The 24,630-nt window shown below is 46.5% G+C and overlaps 2 protein-coding genes across 4 annotated transcripts in view; both read left to right on the top strand.

Moving 5' to 3' along the window:
* The window catches only part of LOC125946618 (kunitz-type U19-barytoxin-Tl1a-like), a 44,307-nt gene extending 34,896 nt beyond the window's left edge, over positions 1-9,411 (top strand). The window contains exons 1-2 of one of the 3 annotated variants that reach the window (XR_007467714.1): positions 1,963-2,076; positions 8,781-9,411. Coding sequence is in view for 1 of the 3 variants with exons in the window: in XM_049670165.1 (XP_049526122.1) it covers positions 8,781-8,968 (188 nt within the window). In the remaining 2 variants the exon portion in view is untranslated. Of the gene's footprint in view, positions 1-1,962; positions 2,077-4,901; positions 5,020-8,780 lie in introns of those variants that run through there. The other 2 variants (XR_007467715.1, XM_049670165.1) reach the window with 2 other exon arrangements.
* Positions 9,412-12,768: 3,357 nt separating this feature from the next.
* LOC125946824 (integumentary mucin A.1-like) lies at positions 12,769-18,559 on the top strand. Its single transcript, XM_049670909.1, has 3 exons — positions 12,769-12,792; positions 15,475-15,672; positions 18,032-18,559. The coding sequence occupies exons 1-3, from the start codon at positions 12,769-12,771 to the stop codon at positions 18,557-18,559; spliced, it is 750 nt and encodes a 249-aa protein (XP_049526866.1).
* Positions 18,560-24,630: the final 6,071 nt, after the last annotated feature.

The following is a 24,630-nucleotide window of genomic DNA, read 5'->3' as shown; positions in this document are numbered from 1 at the left end:
CAGGCGTGTTGTGGAATGCTCTCTCACTGTTGTATCTTCCCTCCACGGCTGAGCCACTGAAACAGGTTTGAGCAGCGTCAAGTACTGCTGGCTAGAGAAATACGAGTCAGGCCCACCTCTACATTAACGTTGCATTGGAGGATATGTCATCCAATTAGTTGATAAACTGGTACGGTATGCTTTCAAGACAATTTTCGTTTGTTCGGCGGGGCAATGTTCAATACTGGCGTCGAATGCTGTCGGAGAATATTATTAGAGAATATATTTCAATATGTAGACCAGACATTGTGTTGCTCCAATTTTCGTGCTACAGCTTCATCAGGGTGATCGTTACTGTGATGTCAAGGATGTCACTGTATTTTACAATATTTCTGTCCCGTTTGGACTATATACCGGGTGTTCAAAATTAAGCTTTAAGGTATTTTTAAAAATTGCCTGTGGCAAGTAGTACGACTCTTATCGTTGAGCTCGGTTATTCGAAGAGGCGGACATTAATCGCACGAGAAATCGAAACACATATTCAACTAATTACCAAAAATTCACTAATTAACTTCTTAGTTAATTATTTTACGACACAGAATATTGCAATTTACGAATTGTAGCCGCTGAGTTTGCAAGACGCATCCACTTGAAATGAATTTCCAGGATGACACCAGTTTTGAGATATTATTTCCCAAAGTGTGAGACAAAATGCATGGGCGTTCCGGTTACTTTTGTGCTTCAATGTATAAAACAGCATTTTGGTAAAAAATAAAATGGAACAACAGTGCATTTTTATGGCGTGTTCGATGGCGTATATCTCTAAACTGGTGTCATTCTGGAAATTCATTCCAACCGGCTACAATATTCGTAAATTGCAATATGTGTCGTAAAGTAATTACTAAGAAGTAAATTGGTGATTTTTGTTAATTAGTTGAACATGTGTTTCGATTTCTCGTGCTACTAATGTCCGCCTCATTGAATAACCCAGATTAATGATAAATATTATGCTATCTGCCATAGGCGATTCCTAAAAATTCCGTAAAACTTAAAAATGAACACCCTGTATATAAAAATATATGAACGAGCTGACGGGAAACAGAGGGGCTAGATTTTTGTTAACCACTTCCATACAAAACCAGCAGGCAATGAAGCCAAGGAAAGCACAGGGGTAATCAGCTGTGGTTGAACTTGAAATGTAGAAAATAATTAAGGGGAAATGAATATGGACGAAAAGATAATTTGTCACCGGTGAGAACCGAGCCCACAAACTTCGCATTACACGCATCCTACAACCCCTAACCCTAACCAAACCCTAACCTATAATAATAATAAAAATAAATAATAATAATATAAGAGTTTCATCAGCACCAATACATGATAGGGCTGCCAAGCGCATTGGCAGGCCTAATATATATATATATATATATATATATACGCGAAAATGAAGCGATGTAAACTTTCAAGATGGCCGCCGTTGAACCAGTGAAAGCTCTCGCGAGAAAGTTCCAAGGAACGGTCCTGCCTCCAATAAATAGCTTCTCTATCTGCACAAAATCGAGAGGTCCACTGAAGCAGGTGGCGCACTAATCGTTGCTTGCACGTTCTACATTTATCCTACATCTTCCGCTGGCTTTATACCGATACGGAACAAATGCTACAGGTGAAAAGTGCGCGCATGGTCGAGCTATAATTTAGCTCGATAAAAGGTTTCTTCTCAGAAAGTCTCAGAAAGGTTACTTCTCGTGTACAGTAGGCGAGGCTGCACTGAATCTCACGTTGGCGTCGCACATCACAAGAGTGGGCGAACAATGAATAGAACGTTCTCGTTAATGGAACTCAGGCGCGTTTTACGAGCATTCCGGGAATTCCGTCCAGCGCGTGCTTTCTTCGTTAAAGCCAAGCTTTTAAATTTAAGCGCAAGGAAGCTCTGAAATATAACGAAAGGTTTCCGAACTTGACGTGGCACGGGATGGAGTGCTCCTTGTTTGTCCGTCGTGGTTCAGTTGTTGCCCAGGACGTCCAACGCAGCGTGTCAGGACATGACTCGCGGATACTTGTGGTGCATCGTCGGTTTGCTGTGCGGCATCGGTTCAGGTACTCGTATCCACGTGCTTAGGAATGTATGTCGTCGCGCTGGGAACGTGACATGCTGGCGACATTGTCTGTTTCCTTTAACGCGAATGTATTTTTATTGCGATAGCAATTATATGGACACTCCAGGCGCATTTCTGCCAGCGGTGGTGCCGTCGCCGTCACCGTGAGGTTCCGTATAAAGTCCACGGGCGATAAAATCGTCGCCGCGCGCCGTATGCTGTATGTGCAAGTGAAAGCGTGTGAGGGTGAGCCGGCGATCGCGGCTCAATCTCACGCACGCAAAGGCGGGAAGCGGGACGGAAGCGCGCCGCAACGCTCCTAAAGGGAGGCTGGGTGAGGCGCATTCTACGCCGCGCACGCCCGCCCGGGCGGCTGTATCTTGAAAGCCATCGGCGGCGAGGGCAGAGTCCGCCCTGCGCTGTGTTTTCGCGGCTTAGTTCGTGTTGATGCGAGCGGCGGCACGCAGGTCAATTCGCTCGCTGCTGCTGCGGCGCTTACTCACTACGGCGTTTTGACAGCGAGTTTCCGCGGTCATCGAGTGAGATGGGTTCATGTTTGCTTGTGCGCGTTTGACAACATGCTTGTTAATTTAGTTAGTACGATATGCCTATGTTTACAAGTTTATACGGACGATGAAACTACTATCCTTACTTCGTATATCTGTCCACTAATTTTCTATCGCAATCGATGCTCCACCTTTCGGCTGAAACTGCGACTTTCTTTTATTAATATATAGCGAAGCATTCTTTGTGGCATTCCGGGCACCTAGCGACACGTAGGCAGGTTTCGGTCGCGGCTTCTTTAGGCACTGTTCAATAAATATTATGTGTTCTTCGGCAGGATTCGTGCCATCGACTCCCTTATTATAGTGCACAGTCGTTTAATTTACTGGGCCACAGACGCATGCATATTTCTCTGGTGTCAGCGCAAACTAGCGCTCTGAGACGATTGGTGCGTTCGTCACTTCATAGAGCAATTAACCGTGAGCTTTCTGCTGCGTTGCAATTACCTGCTTTGTTTCGGAAGAAAAATTAAGCTTTGCTTCACTTCACTTCTCTTCAGAAGCGAGAGCGACACCACAGACACAGGCATACCACGAGCGAATAATTGTCGATCTATAGTCGGATACAACATTAAGTTTGCAGTGAAGCCCCGCCCACGCTCTCAAAACCGCCAGCCAGTGTTCCTTCGCGAGGGTGCAAATAGTTCGTACTATAAACTTTCCATGTTACCTAAATAAGGCAGTAACCACAAAAATAAAATTATAAGCGCGTAATTTTATAAGTTTTCACTCGTCTATTATAATGGATTGTACAAGTACGACAAGTCACATTCGTATAAAGTACGACGCCATTTTGAAAAGCTTCCATGACGACGATTTTGTTTGCTTCTGTGAATGGCTGGCGGAGCAACACAACCCCGCTCGGTACGTGTGCCTTCGTTGCCAACTGCAGCTTTTTTTTTTTTTTTTTTTTTTTTTTTTTTTTTTTTTTTTTTAAGTTGTATCCTACTATAAGCACTGTTCGCGTGCGTGACGTCACATAGCAGCAAGTTGCTAATGGAAGCGACAGTGCGCGTACTGTGAGACGCTGTGTGACACTGCATCGCCTACATAACCAGTCCACTGTTCCCAGTCCTTCTCTCGTGGCTGCAAGGTAGCCTCCTTACGGGTCTTGCACCGGCGTTGCCGGTTTTTCCTCCATAATTATGGCTACTGGTTCGAGCCGCAGACCGGCAAGCTTGACCTTTTCCGGTTTTCTGGTTCTCCTTTATGTGGCCACATAATCTTGTATCGCAATTGTTCTGTCGGGCGCTCATTAATTACACCGCGAACAACTGAACTGCAGTAAGCGGATTCAAATCCTTATTACTTAAACGGCTCACAGTCCTGAAACTGTCGCGTTATCTGTAGCCCTGCTATTTATAGTTATATATGCTATTTAATGAACGAATTTGAAAAATTATTGTGGTACGATGCTCCCTTGAGGGCACGTAACAACTTCCAGCGTTTAACCAAAATTTGCTATGTGGCCTGGTGAGGGGCCCTTTAAACCTTTCAGCTTGATTTTTTTTCCCCCTTCTCAGCAGCTGTCTCCTATGAGTCCAGGCGCAACTTCTGCTTCTGTCGAATAGGTTTTCTAGACGAACGCACCCTATTCCGCATGAACAAAATTGACGCCCATTGTTCGTGCCTCTGCCCCTACACATCCCCGGGCTACGGAAACGTCGCTCAGTGGGCTGTTGGCTTTGTCCACCGATCGTTTTAACAGCTTCTCAGGATTGACGACTCGCCTTCGATGACCCCACCTTCTACTGTTTATGCACAGCTTAGTGTATCGCTCCACGGCTTTACCTACACCGCACAACCTCCCCGCCACAGCAGTTTTCCAGGGGCTTTACAGCAGTTCCCCCGAGAGCTGCCACCTATTCCACTATCCAGCAACTACAATCTACGGTCTGAAGTCCTCCGCGCAACACTATCGCCATGTCTCGGCGTTCCCCCTGACTATCCAAAAACCACCACAGAGTAGTTTTGTCTAGAGAAACGAGATGGCGCTTTCGGCGGCGCACCGCGCGTTCCCTAAATCGAAAGCGCGCGAATGCGAAAACATTGCCGCTTCTGCCCTGTTTCTGTGCGATCAGCTGTCGGAAATTCAACTGATTGGTCATTGACGCACTATACTCCATTCATGCTTCAAAATGTGGAACGGTAGATGGAAGACGTGTGCAGTAGTTCGCTGCACGAAGAGTGAGTGGCATGTTAAAGAATGGAATGAATCTGTCTGGCCAAATTCACTTACCTCTGCTACACAAAGACTGCCTGTGTTGCCGGCCCTCCGCAATGCAAGGCTTACCTCTAGGATAAAAAGAAAATTAACTCATCCGCCAGCGTGATATCGCTATCTCCAAAGAAAGGGCTTCAACCCAGGAACGTCGGCAAGAGTGAGTACCGCTCGTTGCAAAGTGACATATAAAGTATAGTATATTTATCGCAGGATATCCTACAGTCATGCACCCCAAATCAGCACATAATATTCGGCCCACCCTATCGCCCACGTATCAATGAATAAGTGAATGAGCGCACTCTCGAATCAATGTGCCGAAGCATGGATGACGGATTGCACCGACAGCACACAAATGTTCGAACTTTTCGGGATGATCCACTGATTAATCGGTGGCTAGCAATAATACCTCTTTGCTACAAGCTACTACAAAGTACAGAATATCTACGTACCAAGCCTGGTGTGCGCGGCAAAAACACGTTTACCGCAACTGAGCACATCCGCGATCGATTAGGCAGAAAATAAACAATCTAAAAGTTACCGCACTGGGGAAAGTTACAGAGTCAAAAACATGAAAAGCCGCTGCTTCAAAGTGATTGGCAAATAAAGAACTTAGAACAAAAGACGCTAGTCCAGATTTAATTCAGAAGCGGAAAGTTGACACAGCTTGGAATACATTTCTAGCCTCGCTTCTAGTGCAAGCACCGTATACGTACGCTGCTTGCACTGCTTGGACAAGGCGTAACGAGTTCCGAAAGCGGTTACATTTCCTCTCAAGCTGTGGCCAAAGGTGCGTTCACCCAGCAACCGCCTGCGATATCCGCCGAAACAGAGGTTTTCTGAGCCGCACAGGGACGTCATGCACATCCATTGTAAACACGGAGGCAGCAGAGGCAAGCAATGGACGGGCCACGACGTGAACAAACATGACGGCGCACACGGGATCGCCTGAAAAGGGTCTATATGTGTGCCAAATTTCATACAAAGCCTTTCAGTAAATTTCAATCATGCGAGAGAGAGATAGACTCTTTATTAGAAAAACAGAGGTTTTTGCCGGCGCGTATACAGCCGCTGTCATGCTACTCTGTATAGGGATGGAGAATGGGATTAAAAGATTCCAGATGAGGAAAAAAAGAAAGGGAATAAAAATAAATATGAAATGCGCAAGCGGACCTGATACTAATATTTACAGGTGAGATGGCGAGTAAATTTAATCTTTTCTATATGAAATGGCGAATCTTTAAAGCTTTCCCATTAGACTAATTTCTGACAGGTATTTGAACAATTTCAATCATGCAAAGTTTCTGCTCTGCGTATACCCACTTTATTTTGGTTTAATTTAGTTTTACTCTTGTATGGAGTATTATCGTTGAAGACAGGTCCCCTCTTATCCGCCTCCTACAGTAGTACTGGCAGTATTTTTCTCCTAGTACTACTACTAACAGTAATACTAGTTGTACCAGTCGTAATAACCGGGGATAGTAATGACAGTAATATTTTCTCTCGTGCTATAGTACTAGTGGCAGCAGTAGTATAATATCAGTGGTGATATAGTACCGGTGACGGTGACAAGAACTTTAACTGGTCTGAGAAACTGTGTTCATGGGGAGCCGAAGGCTCCCTCAGGTCAAGTCGGTGGTTCCGCCCACGATGGCACTGGGAGGCGAAATCCCGTTGCGATGTCGTGGGCCCTCTGGACTGCCTGGAGCTGGATGTGGTGGTGGTCGCTTCTGAGGAATTTCTCCCTCTGTTCCTTTGTGGCAAGTATAGAGTTTTCTATGGCTGGGCACAGCCAGAGCATATGATCAAAAGAGCATGAATCGGCTCCGCATTTGGGACACGACTGTGGGGAGTCTGGGTCTATCCTGCTAAGGGACCGCGGAGTGGGGTACGTGCGGGTTTGTAGCATTGTGAGCGTGCTAGCTTGTGGTTTGTTTAGTTTTGGGTGAGGAAGAGAGAACCACCTCCTTTCCAAGCGGTAGTGTGAGACGATTTCGTGACATGTACACAATGGGTTTTTCTGGATGCAAGCCTGGCCGTTGATGGCTGCGCGGGTCGCGAAATCGCGCGCCAGCCGGTGAGCCCGTTCGTTGGTGTCGCACGTGCATTGGTCCCCCAGGTGGGCCGGGAACCATGAAATGTGGAAATATGCTTCCGTGCCAAGACCGAAATTAGTAGCGTGTCGATCGCAATCATATTCGCACGCTTCGATCGTGACCTAACACGCGAGTCCGAGAAGACACAATGTGGGCTGCGTACGGCCAGGGCGATAGGGCCTTGAGCCGAATTTGCGCACAGAGGCCACATTAACCAGATTGCCTTTCGCATCCACTACCGAGGGCGACGCGTCTCCGCTGTCGTATCTAGCGGCGTCTGAGCGTGTAGCTGCGCGGGATCGTGAGGAATCGCGCGCCAGCCGGTGAGCCGCGTTCGTTGTGTGTGCCCACGCAGCCGTGCGGTTGACATTACAGATCGGTGCGTATATTCCCGAATAACAAATCGAGTATTGTCCTATTCGATTCGGTGCTTGAAGGGCGGCCGGGAACCATGAAATGTAAACTTATCGAAAATGCCGCAACTTTCATTTGGGCCGTATGGTGCGCGTGATGTATAACACTACTGTGTCACTCTGGGAGCGACATTTTGTTTTTTCGAAACCACGATCATTCACATTCAAATTTTTTGATACATGGAATTGGGAAATGGGTACTATTCGGTACTAAATTTGGACGCAGCGCCCAGTCTACTCTCTTCAGATTTAATCTGAATAAGCATCATTGCAACAATATTTCATATACTGTTGACAGGATATATGCCGCGACCACTACAGAAAAAGTGCTATTTCCACAGACGACGCACATTTCCGGTTTTGTCTCGAAGGTATGTGCAGCTACTGACGAGCTCACGTGACTTCTTTTTAAAGCCCTCATTCGGGTAAGTGCATGCCACGAATAGTTACGAGTTTGCGAACAAACTGTTCATTCGTTCCTAATGCTGCATATTTAACTTTACGTAAGAACGATTCGTGATGCGCTGTTAAATTGCGTAAACTTGCTAATGACGTGAATATTAGAATGTGACCATTGCGACCATTATTAGAATGTGACCATTAACATAAGTTAATTCTAAAACAGGCTTTTCGTTATTAGAAGTGAATGCTGGAAAAATATCCGATATTAAATTCGATTTTGGTCGCTTCTGTCACCATTCCATTCGTCTTTGAATACGTATATGCAGTAGTATTGGTAGTGATTTATTTCTTATGAAGTAGTGCTACTCTGTGATATTCCGGCAAAGATTGAAAAAAAAAATGCAATTCAGATTGCGGTCAGCCATCGAATTCGTAGATGATATACGCGGTTGTCTGTCTGTAACATAATCGGTTAAGGGGACGGAATGTAGGGAAGCCCGTTCCAGACCGGCAAAGGATTAGATTATCTGATGAGATTAAGAAATTTACAAGCATCAAGTTAGCTGATGCAAGACAGGTGCAGTTGGGGGGCGCTAGGAGAGCCTTTCGCCTTGCAGTAGATGTAATAAGGCTGATAAGATGGCGATGGCGATTAGTAGTGATACTTGTGCTAGCAGCGGCAGTGAGCAGTAGCGCTTGCATACATGTTTTCTCTTAGGTAGTGTTATTATGGAAGCGGTACTGTTCCTCTGAAGCAGTAGTAGTTGCAGTGGGCATTAGTAATTGTAAAAAAAAAAAGTGTGGTCCTTTTACACGAGTCTATACGGTATACTAGTATATAGTAGTAGTAGTAGTAGTAGTAGTAGTAGTAGTAGTAGTAGTAGTAGTAGTAGTAGTAGTATTAGTAGTAGTGGTAGTAGTAGTAGTAGTAAGGAAGTAGCATAAGCCGTGATGCTCCCTCTTATTAATCACGAGCCATACCAACCAATGACATTCCGTGCATGGCGCAGTGTCCTGTCAGCGAGCCTCCTGCAACCTTCCCCTGGACATGGGCCGGTGCGGCGAGGCGATCACCATGTACTTCTACGACAAGTTCGCGCGTACGTGCCGGCCCTTCTCTTACGGAGGAGCCGGGGGCAACTACAACCGCTTTCCCTCCTTCGGTGACTGCATGGACAGGTGCCACGTCGTGGGCTGACAGCTGCGCCATGCTGGGACGCTCTCTGCCAATGTGACGCCCTCTCTGCCACGGACGCGGCGTCTTGTGTGAAGACAACCCTACGAATAAAGTAATCCACCTTGGAGTTAACTAGACGGCCTAATCGGCTGAAAATGAAGAGAAGGTAGAACCGGGACATACACAAAAGAAAGGTCCATGTTTGCAATGAACGACCATATGCCATAGACAACAACTAAAAAATAAACTATATATGGGATGTTCGGCAAAAAAAAAAAAAAAAAAAACTGCGGCTGGAAGCCCGTTCCATGGCAAGCTTCCGGTCTCCCTTGCACTCTGTGGCACCGACACACGCGCCATTGGTCACCAATCGCTGCTTCCGGAGCTCGTTGAGGAACCAGCGCTAGTAAGACGCCGATAGTACGTCTACACGCCATGATGATGCCTTTGTGTCATTCACACCCACACAGCCAGCCATCCCAGCCCAGCCCAAAGGCGGGTGCAGGTTAAGAAGGAAATAAATCTGAGATGAGATGAAGTATGTTGGCCGCTTGTGGCAATCGTACAGCAAGCTCAGAAGTCGTAGTTTATGCATGGTCCTTGCGTAGGCAAATTTCTAGTCTACGAAGAAGTTGATGACAGGCATCAGGTAGTCTTCACGAGCGTTCATTACCGCCAAGCACTCCAGCAGGAGGTGGTGGATGGGGCATGTGGAGATGCTGGATTCCGTCTGGCTAATGTCGTCCTCTCTGTGGCTGGAATCTAGCCGTCCGTCTGCCCCGTTGCTTCCTCCACTTCGTCACAATGTTGGGAGTGTAATTAGTGATGCAAAACTATCGATACTATTATCGACACTATCCATAGTTGAGTCTTTATCGAACCGTGCATAGTACAAAAAAGCCGGTAAATCCCACGCCCTGCGGGAATCTATGTTATGCGAAGCAGTGCGCGGGGAGCCTATCAAGTTAATGAAATGACTATGAGAGCACCAAGACATAGGCGGCTGTTTCATGACCTACATGACACGCATATCATGACATTCATGTCATGAACTATCATTTATGCTCGTCATACACTCTTCTAATACTATGACAATTTTGGTACATACCAAGTTAACGAAACGATCATGAGAGCACCAAGACGTAGGCGGCTAGATAGATAGATAGATAGATAGATAGATAGATAGATAGATAGATAGATAGATAGATAGATAGATAGATAGAAACATAGATAGATAGATAGATAGATAGATAGATAGATAGATAGATAGATAGATAGATAGATAGATAGATAGATAGATAGATAGATAGATAGATAGATAGATAGATAGATAGATAGATAGATAGATAGATAGATAGATACTCTGAAAGCGGCAAACGTTCGCCAAGAAATGCTTCGCATTTAAAAACTACCGACAGGGTACTACTTATAAAGTACTATCGAGCGCACTAATGTTAGTACGATAGATAGTGCACTATCCATAATGTAACACCAGACGACGCGCCACGCGTAAACACTGCGACATGAACTTGACGACGTTTCGCTGTTCCAAACTTCATGAACTGCAGTGTTAGTAAGGTAACTTATCTCAAAATTTTTGGTAATGCAATATCGCTAGCCAGGAATTGCAAAGCTCGATCGCCCTGTCAATAGCGAACTATCGCAATGCTGTTGATAGTACTGTTAATAGTACTACTAAAATGGCTGATTTTTGTTACGTTATCGGTAGTTATATTTCGAAATATCGTAATAATATCGATATTGCCATCGTTAGTAATAATACTGGCAGTCTTTATCGCACGATCGATAGTTGTAAAGAAGCTATCGATACTCTCGAGAGTCAATTTGTCAGTAATTTCGCCCTCCATCACTGGAGTGCACTGTGTAAACAAGCCTCCCAGATTGCTTGCTGCAATGCGGTATTGTGGCGCCATCTAGTACACATAATATATACTTGGCGAACGACGGCTGTTGCCTCTGAGATTCCAGTGCCACCACCATTCATTGCGCCTTTTTTCCGCCCTGTTTACCTACCGCCCTGTCAAGCCCAAGAACTTCCGGATTTTCCCGCTGGCCTTCTTTTTTTTCTATTATTCGTGAAACTTAAAAAAAAAAATGTGAATTTTTTTCATACATTTCGTGCGGTAAGTGCCGGCCGTGCGGGTGGCGTACTCGTATCAAACAATCAGGAACGCAATCTGCGTCGGAAACCTGAATTTCAAAGGGAAGGTTTCTTATACTGCTCTTTCGGGTTTCGCGTGGCTGCTGCTGGGTGCTGTTGGGTCGTTCGCTTATCTAGGGTGGCGTCCCAACTATCATGCACCAAGATTTAAAAATACGCAAATGCCACGTAGCCGGACAGAAAGGAACCAAGGTAATGTTGTTTGAGATACTCAGATTATTTATTTGCATGCCGCCTAATTACATAATTAGTCTGAATTAATAATTCAACTTCTCAAATATTATAATTAGACAAAAAGTGTCAGTGAGAAAATTGTAGAGCAACATGAAAAGCTCCCGATACAGCTTTCCGTTGCTGAATATGTGCTACACAGAAGAGTTTTTCCGAGCGTGAAAGAAGCCCGTGAATACACGCAAAGTGCCTCGAGCGGCCAGTCGCGCGGCAAACTACCTTCAAACTGCTTCGCATTACGTTGAATCCTACGTTGTGTGGGACCTGGGCATTTTTTATGAGTAACGATTACAGTAATAAATAGACCAATAAACTGTCAATCTCATGCTTTGAAACCAGCGAACTAAAGGAGATAATTATTTATTTTACCACTGAAGGCGGTTTCTGGCTAGCTGTCCCACAGACTTTCACTACCAAAATGGAACGAAAGTACGTCATGGGCCGACAAGGCGGGGCTAAACCTGCCAAGTCCAATCACCAATGATCACCTACTACAAGCGTTTTACTTGAATAATATGTCAGAAGACGTATTCTATTGAGCGTGTACCGAAAACACAGCGCCCGAAATGTATGGGGCTTCATTAACGTCAGCGTTTTTTTTTATTATTATTATTCACAAATTCTCCAGTTTGCTTACAGAAAACCAGAAGGGTCAGGACTAAAGGCGCTAGCATGCGCCTGACTGAGGTCCTGACCCCTGTACAATCTGCGCTCAGCGACGCAATCGGGACTCGGGTCAGCGTAAGAATAAACAAAAAGTACAAACAAGTGGGGGAACAAGGAATTCATCAGGCAAGTTCGAGAAAAAAAATTATACATGCAATCTAAGAAAACAAGCACAACGATGTGCAAGCATTAAAAAAAAAAAAAAAAAACAGCATGAACGACCCAGTTTGGACGAGTAATAAAAAACGTAATTAATTGAATCACTGACTGCATGTTATTGCAAGAAGTTGCAGCATCGGATAGAACTATTCTGAGGCTGTAAACTTTGTTCGTGCTTCGTCTCAAGGTACTCAATGTGAAGTGTTCGTAAAATTTATTGGTAAGCCCGGCCACGGCGGCCGCATTTAGAAGGGGACGAAACGCAGAAACCACCCGTGTACTTGGATTTAGGTGCGCGTTAAAGAACCCCAGGTGGTCCAAATAAATCCGGAGTCCCCCACTACGGCGCGCCTCATAATGAGATAGTAGGTTTGGCACGTAAAATCCCATATCACAATTTAATTTAATTTTAAATTTATTGATAACCTAACCAGTACCAGCGCCTTCGATTATGTGGCCTTGAAGCACGCACTGCGAGGGCACGCTCTGCACGCCCTGCAAGTTGAAGACGAAGAAGAATAATAGCGAGCCCGTCAACGCGATTACGAAATCCTGTCAGCGAAAGGTTTCCGGAGCATCCTGGATGTCACCGTCGAGATCGACGCAGGTACGTCGCACATAATATTATACACATTATAATACAATGAGCCAGCCTTCAAAAAAGGCGTCAGCTCCCGTCAGTGAATCGCACCCACGATTGTCCAATGGTATCGACGTGACACGCTTACTATCGGGATAGCAATCATACGGACGCTCGAGGCGCGCTTGCACCATCGCGGTTGACGTTGTCGGCGTTGTCGTTAGCCGTGCTGTCGCGGCATCGACGGCGCATGTGAGTTTCGCGGTTATAGGGTTAGACGGTCTCCCAGAAACGCGCACTGCATTTGGATGCAAAACGCGACGCAGCCAACTGGACACACCGTCACGCTGCGCTCAATCGGCTCTGACAGAGCCAGGGCGGCGTTGTGGCTTCCGCTGCTGGCGTGAGCGCTGTGCAGGAAAAACAGCGTTCCTGCTGTGAGCAAGACAGGTGCAAACGACACCTTGGTGCATGCACTGGTCCTAGTGGAATGAACAACTAACTTTAAGGTTACGTGAATGTACGTAATCTTTACTTTGGGCGCTGGCGAACGCCGATGGTTGTCCTTTGCACTCATCTCGTGTGCCATCCAGATGCCATGCATGCAACGCAGCTGGTGGCTCTGTTTATCACGCCATCTTTATGAAACACCTTTGGGGCAACGCTAGATATCGCTGCCGCATTCAATTCAAAAAAGAAAATCGGGTGAGCCTTTCTTTTTACGGTAACCTTGACAGCGACAAATTAATTATTGAGAATTAATTAGATCGCACGCTGCAAGCTTTTTGAATAACACTGACAGAGAGAAACCAATATGTGAGAAAGGTCGCTATATAGGCAGGCTGCACAGACTCAGCTGGCACTACCGGCAGAGAGCAGCCTATCCGTAACCTCGATTAGCGAAAGTAATTATAGCATGCGGTATTGTTCGCAAGCTCTGCTTTTCAGCGCGCCACTGATCGATACCGATAACCTATTCATGGTTTTCACTCGCACCTCTATAAGAGATCAGATTTGGACAAGGTCTTTGCCGCTTTTACTACTCGATGCCAACCTAATGCGTGGATGACAGCTGCCTCCAAATCGTGCTCTGGCGAGCACTGATAATCTTCCAGCTAAATCGCCTTGTTCTCGAGCCGGAGCGTGCAGAACCAGCATTTCGAATAGGGCAGACAGTCGCAGCAAGATAGATGCTTGAAATGGCGAAGAGTGGCAGAATAAGAGATGGCCTTGTAGTCTAGCTATATCCGAGGGCAAATAGGATTGTCACTCCAACGATATATCGTGGTCTACGACTGTTGATTACTTGTAGGATTACTTCTGTATATCTAGTAACCTGCTTCATGTGGAATTCGCTTGGCAAGCTGACCTCGACGCCTTGGGGATATTTAAACATTCTACAGCTAGATGCACTCGCAGGCTGTAGTTGGCTCGTATTCATAATTTTTCCCGCAATCAGGACGACACAAGAAGGCGACAGGGCAAGGTGACCCGACCTATTATTGTCTTCTGTCACGCCGAAGTTTATCATGGTTACACTTTGTAGGTGCGCAAATCCTTCTAGATATTTCACGCGCGTTCGAAGATAATTATCGAGGCTTGGTCAGTCTCGTGTTTCGTCGGCAGGCCTACACGCCTAAGCTACTGTCTCCACATTATTTCAGCGCGGATTAAGTCCGATCGCCAAGTATGAAAACGTGGGACAGGGCAAAAGAAGCCTATTCGTTTTAATGAATACAAATACTGGCGCTCTTTTGCCATACCTGGCTCTTGTGCCATCAAACCTCATTTATTATCATCGTCATCAAAGAATTCTAATATTGGTCAATCTTGCGCAGGCTCGTTCGGGACCTCAAGCGTCTGAGGGGGCACTAGCGATGACCGCGGAGTCAAGAACGGCGATCGTGAATGCCACGAATGAAAGCGAAACGACGGCTTCGTCAATCAGAAGCCGGAGTAGCTCAGTTTCGACAACGCTGACTTCCACAGCCCCGGTCACTGAAGAACCATCGCTGGTACGTGCGAACGACGCCACGGATCGACCTCTAGCAGTCGGTCAAAGAGAACCTGATGTTTAGAGATGTTTCCTCCTTCCAAGCCATTCAACGATATAGTTCGAATATTTTACGAGTTTCAGCGTTGTTTTGACACATTGAACAATAACAGATAATTCGTACGAATAAATTCTTGAAATTTTCTTTAATAACTTCAAGAAGTAACCGTACTTTACTCATGTGCGCGCTGTACCTACACATCCTATGTTTGTCGCTACCAAGGATGTTTCCTAGGACTCTTAAACATTTGTTCTCACCAGCAAATTAGAAAACATCCAGAATCACGGAGGCAGTTTTGAGAAACTATCAGCCTGACAGCCAAACCTTTGCTTCCTTCAGTCGGTAGAACTTAATCTTGCCTCTTAAAGGCAACGAAGTTAATCCAAATCTGTTCAGCGGTGTCTAATGCGGGAATTGACGCGTTTCACGTGTACTTTAATAGGGAAATTGTAGCTAAACTATACTAGTATTTCCTTTGCTCTACTGCTGTCCTACTGTTGACAGCTTACACTGCACAGTTGTCGCTGAAAATGCAAGTTAATAAAGCTTTCCACCGGCTGTGTGCAGACAGCTTAAGAGAGGTCACAGAAAAACGTCTGCAAGCTGTATGTACAATGGCCAGAAAACATTTCTTTTTGGGGGAACCGCGCCGCAGGTTACAGGCGGCACCGCGGGCGCTGCCACTGGCGTTTCGGTCGTGATTCGACCGTACGATGACGAGGCGACCAGGCGAGAGAAGAAGGCGCGGGACAGGGTGCTGGTCGTGGCCTGGTTCTGGGGTATGCTGCCCGGTGTCCTGGCGGGCGCAGCGCTCACCTACTCGCTCTGGTCCGTCGGGACGCCGATCACCAAGGTATTCTCGTCGGCCTTCGATGAACGTGTGAAACGGTGGTGTTGATGAGAAGCGCTTCCCGTGGGCAGCGCGTGCGAAGGGACACACCTGTAGCGCTGCACTGTCGATCCGGGCAGCATTGCATGTGTAGCGTGCGTTGGAAAATGTGGCCCGACTATTACTAACTGAATGAACAAGCGTGGTGTGAGCGCGCACAAACAAACATGAATAGATCACACTGAATGACTGCAGACAACGACTGTCAAAACGCTGGCAGCAAGCCCATACGCTGCAGCGGCGAAGGTACGTGCGGTCTATCGCTTCAACAGGAACTGAGCGGCGAATGCACAGTGAATAAAGGTCAGAGCCGTGTGTAGATAAGAGACGGTGGGGTCGAGCGACAAGCGCGGTTGCTGGCAGAGTAGAAGTGCGCCCCCCCCCCCCCCCCCCCCCCGCTCCCTCCGGCGCTGGCCTTCCGCTTCCTCCGCTTCCTTGCTTGCGCGTGGGAGATTGAGTGCGTTCGCTCTCCGTGACAGCGCGCGTCCCCGCACGCTTAAAGTGACCTTCACTGTATACAACTTCATGCACCGAAATACCGGAATCCATCGCAGCTCTCGTATCTCTGGAAAAAATTGCGTGCTACGTCTTCGTGACAACTGTGTATTGAAGGCCAACTGCAAATAAGTTTCACTTTGGCTTATTTGGTTATAAGTTAGTAATTAAACGCCTAGGTTTTACGTCCCGCAACCATTATTATGAGGCGCGCGCTAGTAGGGGTATTAGTTATGTCCAGTTTTCTGGCGCAAAAACAACTTCGGCTTTCTTGGGAGTGTTTTTATTCGCCTATTCATGTTTGACCACAGTGAAGTCGCGCTTCGTATTTTGGACAAAACTGCCACCCGTCCGGATGCATGTAGTTTCCCACTTCGCAGTCGCAGTCTAAACTTTATTTCTCTTAGGGGCTTCGGGAGATGGGTCGGTCCCTCAGTTCAAGGTCTCCACCGGTCTCTGCGGATCGCTGTGCTTGATCGAGAAGAGCTCTCTGGCTCTCTATAGATCTTCGCTAGCAAGCCAAACCTCCCACTGCCTCTTACTTGGCATTTGCGCTGAAAGGGGGCGAATTTGAATTTGGAGGCCGTGGTTTACGCGTCCACGTTACGGAGGCAAGAGCTGGCCGCTCCTAGAGCACCAAACCAAAGACAGGTATCCCCATAAAGTGCGTGGCGCATCTTACTAAGTATTTGGAGGTGCGGATATGTGTTTGTCTGTATGCGTCGCCGATCCCTGGCCTGTTTCCCCGTAAGGTCGGCGTGTGCGAATTTATTAGGATTTGCGAACTGTTATTTTGCAACGTGTAGGCGGAGTAGTGTTCTGGGGGGACTGATAGCAGGCTGCTTTAGTTTATGTCTTAAAAAACAGTTTACGAAACGCTGAGTCACAAATGCTATATATTTGCGAATTCCAACTCAGGTTTCTGGTTATAGTCGCAACTAGATGCTTGTGTTTGTCAACCTGATTGAGTTTATGAGACGGAAGGCTATACTGAAAGAAAAAGCTATTCTTTTTGTAAGCTAGTTTCATCAAAATAGTTTTATCAACATCAAGCTTCATTCGGCTGCACCATTCAAATATCCCCGTCTAGATTATTATTTAAATGTAGCTGATCATTGGCCGTTAGTGACGTTAGCGAACAGAATCCAATCATCCGCAAACTGCCTGACTTCAACTAGTTCTTCAACTACATCAACAATGTCATAAACAAAGAGTGAAAATAATAAGGGTCTGAGAACACGTCCTATAGAATGACCTCCGAAGAAACCGGTAATGATTTAGAAGCAAAACCACCAATAACAACAAACTGCGTGCGGTTAGTTATATCAGCTGAAACCCAGGTAATTGGGAATGGGGGAAGACCTATAAATTCAAGTTTCTGAATTAGCTTAGTATGTCAAACAAGGATGAACGCTTTACTAAAACCTAGGAATATTAAATGAACCTGTCCTCCTGATTTAGGATTCTCGCAAAAGAATGAACAACCGTTACCAACTGTGTGACTGTGAAAAAGCGTTTCCCAGAACTGTGCTACAGAGGGGAACGTATGCCTCTCTCATTTAAATACCTATTTATAAAATGTGCTGTAGCAGCTTGCAACAGGTAAGTGATATAGGTCAGTAATTAGTAGTGGACAAATAATCGCCCTTTTTAAATACAGGAGCGACGCATGCTGTTCACCCGCCAGATTGGAGTCTAGCAGTCACAATAAATGTGCGAAATATGGACAATACAGTGTTTTTAATATGTATACATATACATCACTATTTTTAAGCTGCGCGCAAGCTAACGTGACCTCTATGTTTAGCATTTCGAATTCTTCCTCCAGTCAACGGAAAAAAGCCCCGATTCACCAGGCGCCGTGACCACTACACAAACACCGGTGACTTTGCTGACCCCGGTGTCGACGGTACCAACCGCACCTACGATTCCAGTCACGCCAGCGCCGCCAACCGTTCCACCGCCGACGGTACCGGCCCCTCCCATTGCACCAACCATGCCGACAGTACCAACCGTACCAACTGCACCGACCGTGCCCACAATACCGACAGTACGCACGGTACCCACAGTGCCTACGGTACCTACAGTGCCCACTGTACCCACAGTGCCCACTGTACCCACAGTGCCCACCATACCGACAGTGCTCACTGTACCCACAGTGCCCACTGTGCCCACAGTGCGCACGGTACCGACAGTGCCCACTGTACCGACAGTGCCCACGGTACCGACAGTGCCCACAGTGCCGACCATACCGACCGGTGCCTGTCCCACAACCGACGGCTCCACGAGCAACATTCTATCCGGGTGGACCTCGACTGATGGCAGAGTACTTGAACGCGACGCTCAACTGGACTAAATCGCCATGCAAAGACTTCTACGGCTTCGTGTGCGATAGATTCAATGGTCCTGAAGAAAGCGTCGTCTCAAATGTAAGTGACCGCCCCTTAACCACTTCTCGTGGCCTCAGGAGTTCCCTGTAGCCAGCAGCAGAACAAATTCATCGGATGTCAAGAGAGAGTTCCAGCCCCTCTGTATATAACGCCATTTACGGAGCACCTGCGGGGTTGCGACGCTACCGCGTTATACCGAAAACGTAGATGTGAGCAGCCGCGCTTGTGACTGACACCTAGTGGCTCCTTTTTACCCACTGTACGCAGAGATAGTTACGCAATGACCTACTTAGCTGCTGATGTAAAGCATCGACAGCGACATGGTCGGTAACAGCGGTTCCTTGTTTCTTCCGTCCACATCGTCCATATTACCGCTTTGTCCTTGTATTCCAAGGTTTATGCGCATGCGGGCAAGCTAAGACTTGTCGGCGAGACGCGGCAAGAAGTTGGAGTGGCGCCCTCTCGCGGGTAACTTCACGCCCAGGACGCCGCTCGCTCCGGTTCTCACGGCTGCCGCGCGCGCTCGCTCGCTTCGTCCAAGCTGGGAACTTTGCAGGCGTGCGGAGTCATGTTTTTTCAGAGATGCTTGGGCTGCTTGCAACTGTCACACGTGAAGTGCAGTTTGATTTTCCTTGAAACAGCGCGGTAATTGGAGACTTCGATATTGGAATTGAAGGGGGGTATACTGCTCTGGCCATGCAAGGTGCCCCGTGTGCGTCTATAAATTTTGTTGAAAAAGAATGTCCGCAAATTCACCCTGTAAATGTTTGAATGATGTTACATAAAACGAGAAGATTCCCTTTATTACTCAGGCACGGCAGACACTTAACTTTGCAGCAACAACGACAACCTTTGGTATTTGGAGTGAACATTTTAAATGCGCATATAAGCGGATACTGGCCGCGAAGCTTCGATCGATATTCTGTTGGTCTGGTCGCATCTTCTAGTCGATCGTGGGCAGTATATTAATGCGTAAAAGGAAGAGCTAGGTGCCCATTATTGTTATGAACTAACTCGCAACTACTGTTTCCGTTCTCCGCACCAGCCACCTCAAAAAACAATCACCCCAAAGAAAAGTTTTGTGGCTTCGACTTTGGGCCAACACCGACTTCGTTTATTCAAACACATGTCAAAAGCAGTAATGCTTTGATGAGACAACCGATAGGCCGATTTCAATTAAATCTGTTGCATTTGAGAGAAAAAGATAAACTCGCAACTCTAGGATGCAAAGTTTTGGTGTGTGACTTGGAATTTTTTGCAAATTGCTAAAAACAAAAGAAAGCATAGAAACGCGATGTTAACGAATCTTTAATTCTGCACCAAAAACAGATTTCGAAATTCCGTAAACTGCGTCTGTTATAGGGCATCTCAAGCAGACCAATTGTACATATTAATTTAAAGCTTTCCTGCAATTGTTAGTGTTTACGAGGGTTTCGCAAAGAACCTATTCACAAATTAGTGGTATATTTCGGAGTGGTGTACACCATGCACTATAATACACCGCTTTCGTGGGCTTGTGGTCTATTATTAAGTGCAGTTAACGCAAATGAATCACCGTGCTGTAAACTTGATACTCCATCAAACGTCTTGACACGTTGCAATCGTGATAAACTTTTTCTGAAAACGTGCTGGCACAAATTAAAATTAACCTCCTACATGCAGTCATTAGATTCTAACTTTCTTCCTTTACATACAGCAAGGCTCATTGAAATTGTTGCACTTGTGCACACCATTTTATGGAATACTTTTACGATGTGTGTGCCTTCTCGCTCGCCTTTCGCTTTCGTCTGTTTTAGAATAGTTCATGTAATGATTCCATTACTAGCCTATTTGGATAAGGATCCAGATGCAGGATCACAATATTGTTGTACAATTTATCTTTACCGATAAGAATATTTCATTAAAAAAAAGGAAACTAATTTGTCCTCCCTTTTATATTGAACTCCCGTTCGGTTACATGAAAACTGTCCTTTTCGTAATTGTACTTTTATATTTAACGTGTTTGTTGTCTCGTAATATGCCCAGTTCCGCACTTTTTACATAATTTACCTCCTTTTATTCACTTACCCTGTAGCTTTTCTTTACTGTGTGCGCGCGCCGTTCGCACAGACCGAAGAGTTCATAAAGAGCGCGAGCAAGGCCCTGCTCCTCACAATCGACGTGCCTCCACGCAATCAGACCGCCACGGAAAAAGCGGCCGGTCTGTTCCAAGCTTGCGTGCGACTTGCCAACAACGGCACCGCCACCGAGGTATGCCGTTTCTTTCTTCTTCCCCCTGTACGTAAAGACAAACAGTGCAAACTATTCCGGTTGGCAAAAGTGAAGCGTGAAAACGACAGACGTCGAAAGTAGAGTTACATACCGCATGGCGCCCGAGCGAGCTCTTGTCCTACGTGCTCGGAACTCCCGTTGCTCGTGTTTCCCATACAGTTTTATTGCGATAGCAATTATATGGACACTTCAAGCTGATTTCTGCCGTCGGCGTTCATCCGCGTTCGCCTTTGCTACTTCCTCCTCCTTATGATATGAAAGAGATGATAAAATGAGCCATCGCTTAATCTCGTTTCACGCTGAGGAAGAACTATACGATCGACGTTTTGTTAACAGACACGGAACTGCAGTGAGCCACGAAAGTGTTTTAAAATCTACCTAGCAGATGGCACCACAGCATTCGCGTTCGTGAAACACTGGCGATAGGAAACTCGCTATATTCTGCATTCTAATTCACTGAATCACTAATTTCATTAAACCCTCTATAGCACGGTACGCGATGACGATATGCGAAAACGTTGATCTCTCGTAGCGTCTGCAGCGGTTCCGGAAAGAAGAGACTGGCGCAATGCGCATAGAGTCTAATATATCAAGATTAGGCATGATGTGTCGCAGAAAAAAAAATTATTAGATTGTTAATACTATTGGCAGCTCATGGATAAGGACTTTATGATTTCAGCATTCGTGCAGTGCGAGTGAGTCAAAAGCTTAGATGCGGCTGATATGCAACTTGTATACAGAAAAGCACGCTATACGTAAAACATATGAGATGGGACGCCCTTGACTGAATATGCGCATCGATACTTCTTTTGCAGCGAAGCTGTTATAGGCTAGGTTCCAGGAGATCACGTCCGACAACGGAAGTAGATGTATAGACCGGAAGTAGATCAACAATTTTCGGCTCCATGGCCACGGCCACGGAAAGCAGACCGCGAGTGTAACAAGATTCATGCTGCAGTGGCAGTGGGACGTGTGTGTGCCGCTGCTCGTTGAGTCAAAACACGTCTTTTGTATACGTCTTCTGTACGTCCTTGGCACGCAGGCGGCTGCGCTGAGGTCATTCCTTCGGCCAATCGGCCTCGATGTCTCCAACATGGCTCCCGACCCGAACTTCATCGTCCTAGAGAGGATGGCACAGTTGTCCATGGAATACGGTTTTCCGAGTCTCGTCAAGTTCAACTTTTTCCGAAGACCGAACCGGGGCAAGAGATACCAAGATGTACGCATTTACCGTATTCACTCTTGCAATGCCCGTGCTTCTTTTTCGAATTTGTTTTACTGCAGGTGCGAGCCTTACATGACCAGGCAGGCTGACAGCCTCACTGAAGCCTCGAACTGCGCTTGAACTGCTATGCGAAATAATCCAACCACTGGTGGCCGACTAGGAACACATTTCAAAAGTCGCGACCAATTTTTTGCACACGGACAATGCCGCGACAATGTCTGAGCAATTCAGAGTCCGAAAGAACGAATGGCATGCGACGTTAAAATCAATTTCGTTTGTACTTTAGAGCGCCAAGCACAGCAGATAAATTCGTTTACAGACTCTTGCTAGCGGTGCGCTTCGTTAAAACAAAGTTTACTTGAAATTTCGCGATCGCCGCGACCATGCGTTTGACGTTCACTCATCGCGCAGCCCAACGTGTGTCGTGGGTCGTTGCGAAGTGCATGTAAGTACCACACACGTGATCGTGATTCTCGTCGCTATTGGTTTAGGCAGTGCTGCCAAAATCACTATGGACGTTTGCTGGCTTTATCGCCCACACGCGGAGCTTACGCCGTTCCATCCGTAAGCACGCACACGCACCTGATAGGCGGTCACGGCATTTGCGGGCCGATCGAAAGAGGACCGAAACTCCTAGGGAGCCTACATGCAAGCGCTTGCATGTAGGCTCTCTAGAAACTCCACTCCATACTAGTGGCCGTCATCCAGCCCGTGCACGTGATCTCACGCTCGATCACCCGTGTGGTCCAGAGACAAAAACATTTTACGGGCTTAGTCGGCCACAAAGTTGCGGTTTGGTGCCGAGTGCAGGTTACGGTGGTGACAATACCATTGTCGGCAGGACAGCTATATTACCATCTCGTAACGCCTTGCTAATTGTCTATTGGCGGAAAAAGAGCAGGGGAGAAATGCACCTACGATTACCGTACTCCCTAGTGCGAAATTTTTGCGCAGTGCTATGCGTGTTTTCATTTCGCGATACATTGGCTGGCGCGGACAACCTTTCTCGTGCGGCACGTTGCAAACGAAGCGAAGTGTGGCGCGACTACCTCGCTAATCGAGTGATATCGCAAGAGGCAGCGCGTGGGTGATGCGTGGGTGCGATTCACAGCAGCAGACACACCTCCATTCATGCAGCGCTTTGTTTCCGTATACGGTATCAGTGGCGTCATTGGTGAACAGACGACGCGCGCTACTCTGGCATCATCTCGTAGCCATCGTCGCCGCAGGGCCCGTCTTACACAGCAATACGATTTTCTTCTCACGCTTTCGCCATACCCTCCTCCTCCGCTTTCCGCCTCGCACTCTTTTAGCTATCGCCATCTTTCATCCGCCGCTGCGCTACGCGTGTTCGCTCTTTCATCCTTCGCGGTGCTCGTTCGGTCGGTTACGATGGATGCCGACGCTCGCCGCAGGTAGGGGCACCTAAGAGCTGCGCTCTAAAAAATGGTAGCGCCGGATGCGTTACAGGCATAGGTTACACACGCTAGAGCACAGACCTATAAGTCTATATATATATATATATATATATATATATATATATTATAGGTCTTATATATATAGTATATATAGAGTGTATACGTACCTATAAAATACAAGGTATACACTTTGAGGTTTAAAGGAGGAGATAAAGCTTAATTAGTTGAAGCAGGCTAGGCGACTATTTGTAGCTGTCCCGTTTCAAAGGCGATGCCAATAAATCATAGACATCCTCATCCCGAATTGGGCCCTTAAAGAGAGAGAAGTGCAGAGCAAAATTAGATTTTGAGCAAGGACCCAGCAGTACGGACGAAAATAAAAGGGTAGTTAAAGCGCGCAAATATGTGCTCCTCAAAGGTCAAGAAAGTTGGGAACCAAGTACACACTCCTAAAACTTTTTCTTTTGGGTGTGAAAACCCATAGTAAGATTATGTCAATTCTTCTGCTTTCTGTTGGCTTGTTTTTTGGTGATTTCACCAAAATACCCTGTTTATTGCTTTTCCGTGATTTCACAGAAAAAAAATGATTAGTTTGTTAATACTATTAAGGGGGCGCATGAATAAGGTCCTTATGATTGCAGCATTCATGCAGTATACGAGTGAGTCAAATGCTGGGAGGCGTTTGATATGCAACGTGTACACAGATAAGTACACTATACGTAAAACATATGACGCCCGTGACTTGGTGCATCGATACTTCTTTTTAATTGCGATTGCGAATATGGAGGCTCGAGGTGCATTGAGGCCGTCTGCGCGGCCGCTGCCATGCCGTCCCGCTGACAGCGCATGCGCGGCTCGCGCGCGGATGTTTGAAGGATCTTCGGAGACGCGGAGTGTGTTTGAATACGAAAACAACGAAGCGAACGCACCCTTAACCCTAAGCTCAATGGCGGCCTAGCAAGGGCAGTGTTCTCGCAGGCTTCTGCAATGAATATACAGTCGAGCGCCTCAGCAACGACCGTCTCTACAACAACGAAATGGCCTGTATAACGGAGGAACAATTTTGTGCCGGTTCTATTGTAAGCTGCGAGGTGCGTGACGGTTTAAAAACCGCTTTCTGATG

The sequence above is a fragment of the Dermacentor silvarum genome, chromosome 7, assembly GCF_013339745.2.
Source record: "Dermacentor silvarum isolate Dsil-2018 chromosome 7, BIME_Dsil_1.4, whole genome shotgun sequence".
NCBI lineage: Eukaryota > Metazoa > Arthropoda > Arachnida > Ixodida > Ixodidae > Dermacentor > Dermacentor silvarum.
Note: the sequence above shows the minus strand (reverse complement) of the source record. Positions and strands in the feature narration are given on the sequence as shown.

What these genes read in the sequence shown, in the direction of transcription:
- LOC125946824 (XM_049670909.1), top strand. Translation starts at nt 12,769, where the DNA reads ATGTCACCGTCGAGATCGACGCAG. An exon ending in CACCGTCGAGATCGACGCAG is followed by an intron (nt 12,793 to 15,474) that starts GTACGTCGCACA and finishes ACCGCGCCGCAG; the next exon opens with GTTACAGGCGGCACCGCGGG. An exon ending in TCGGGACGCCGATCACCAAG is followed by an intron (nt 15,673 to 18,031) that starts GTATTCTCGTCG and finishes TTCTTCCTCCAG; the next exon opens with TCAACGGAAAAAAGCCCCGA.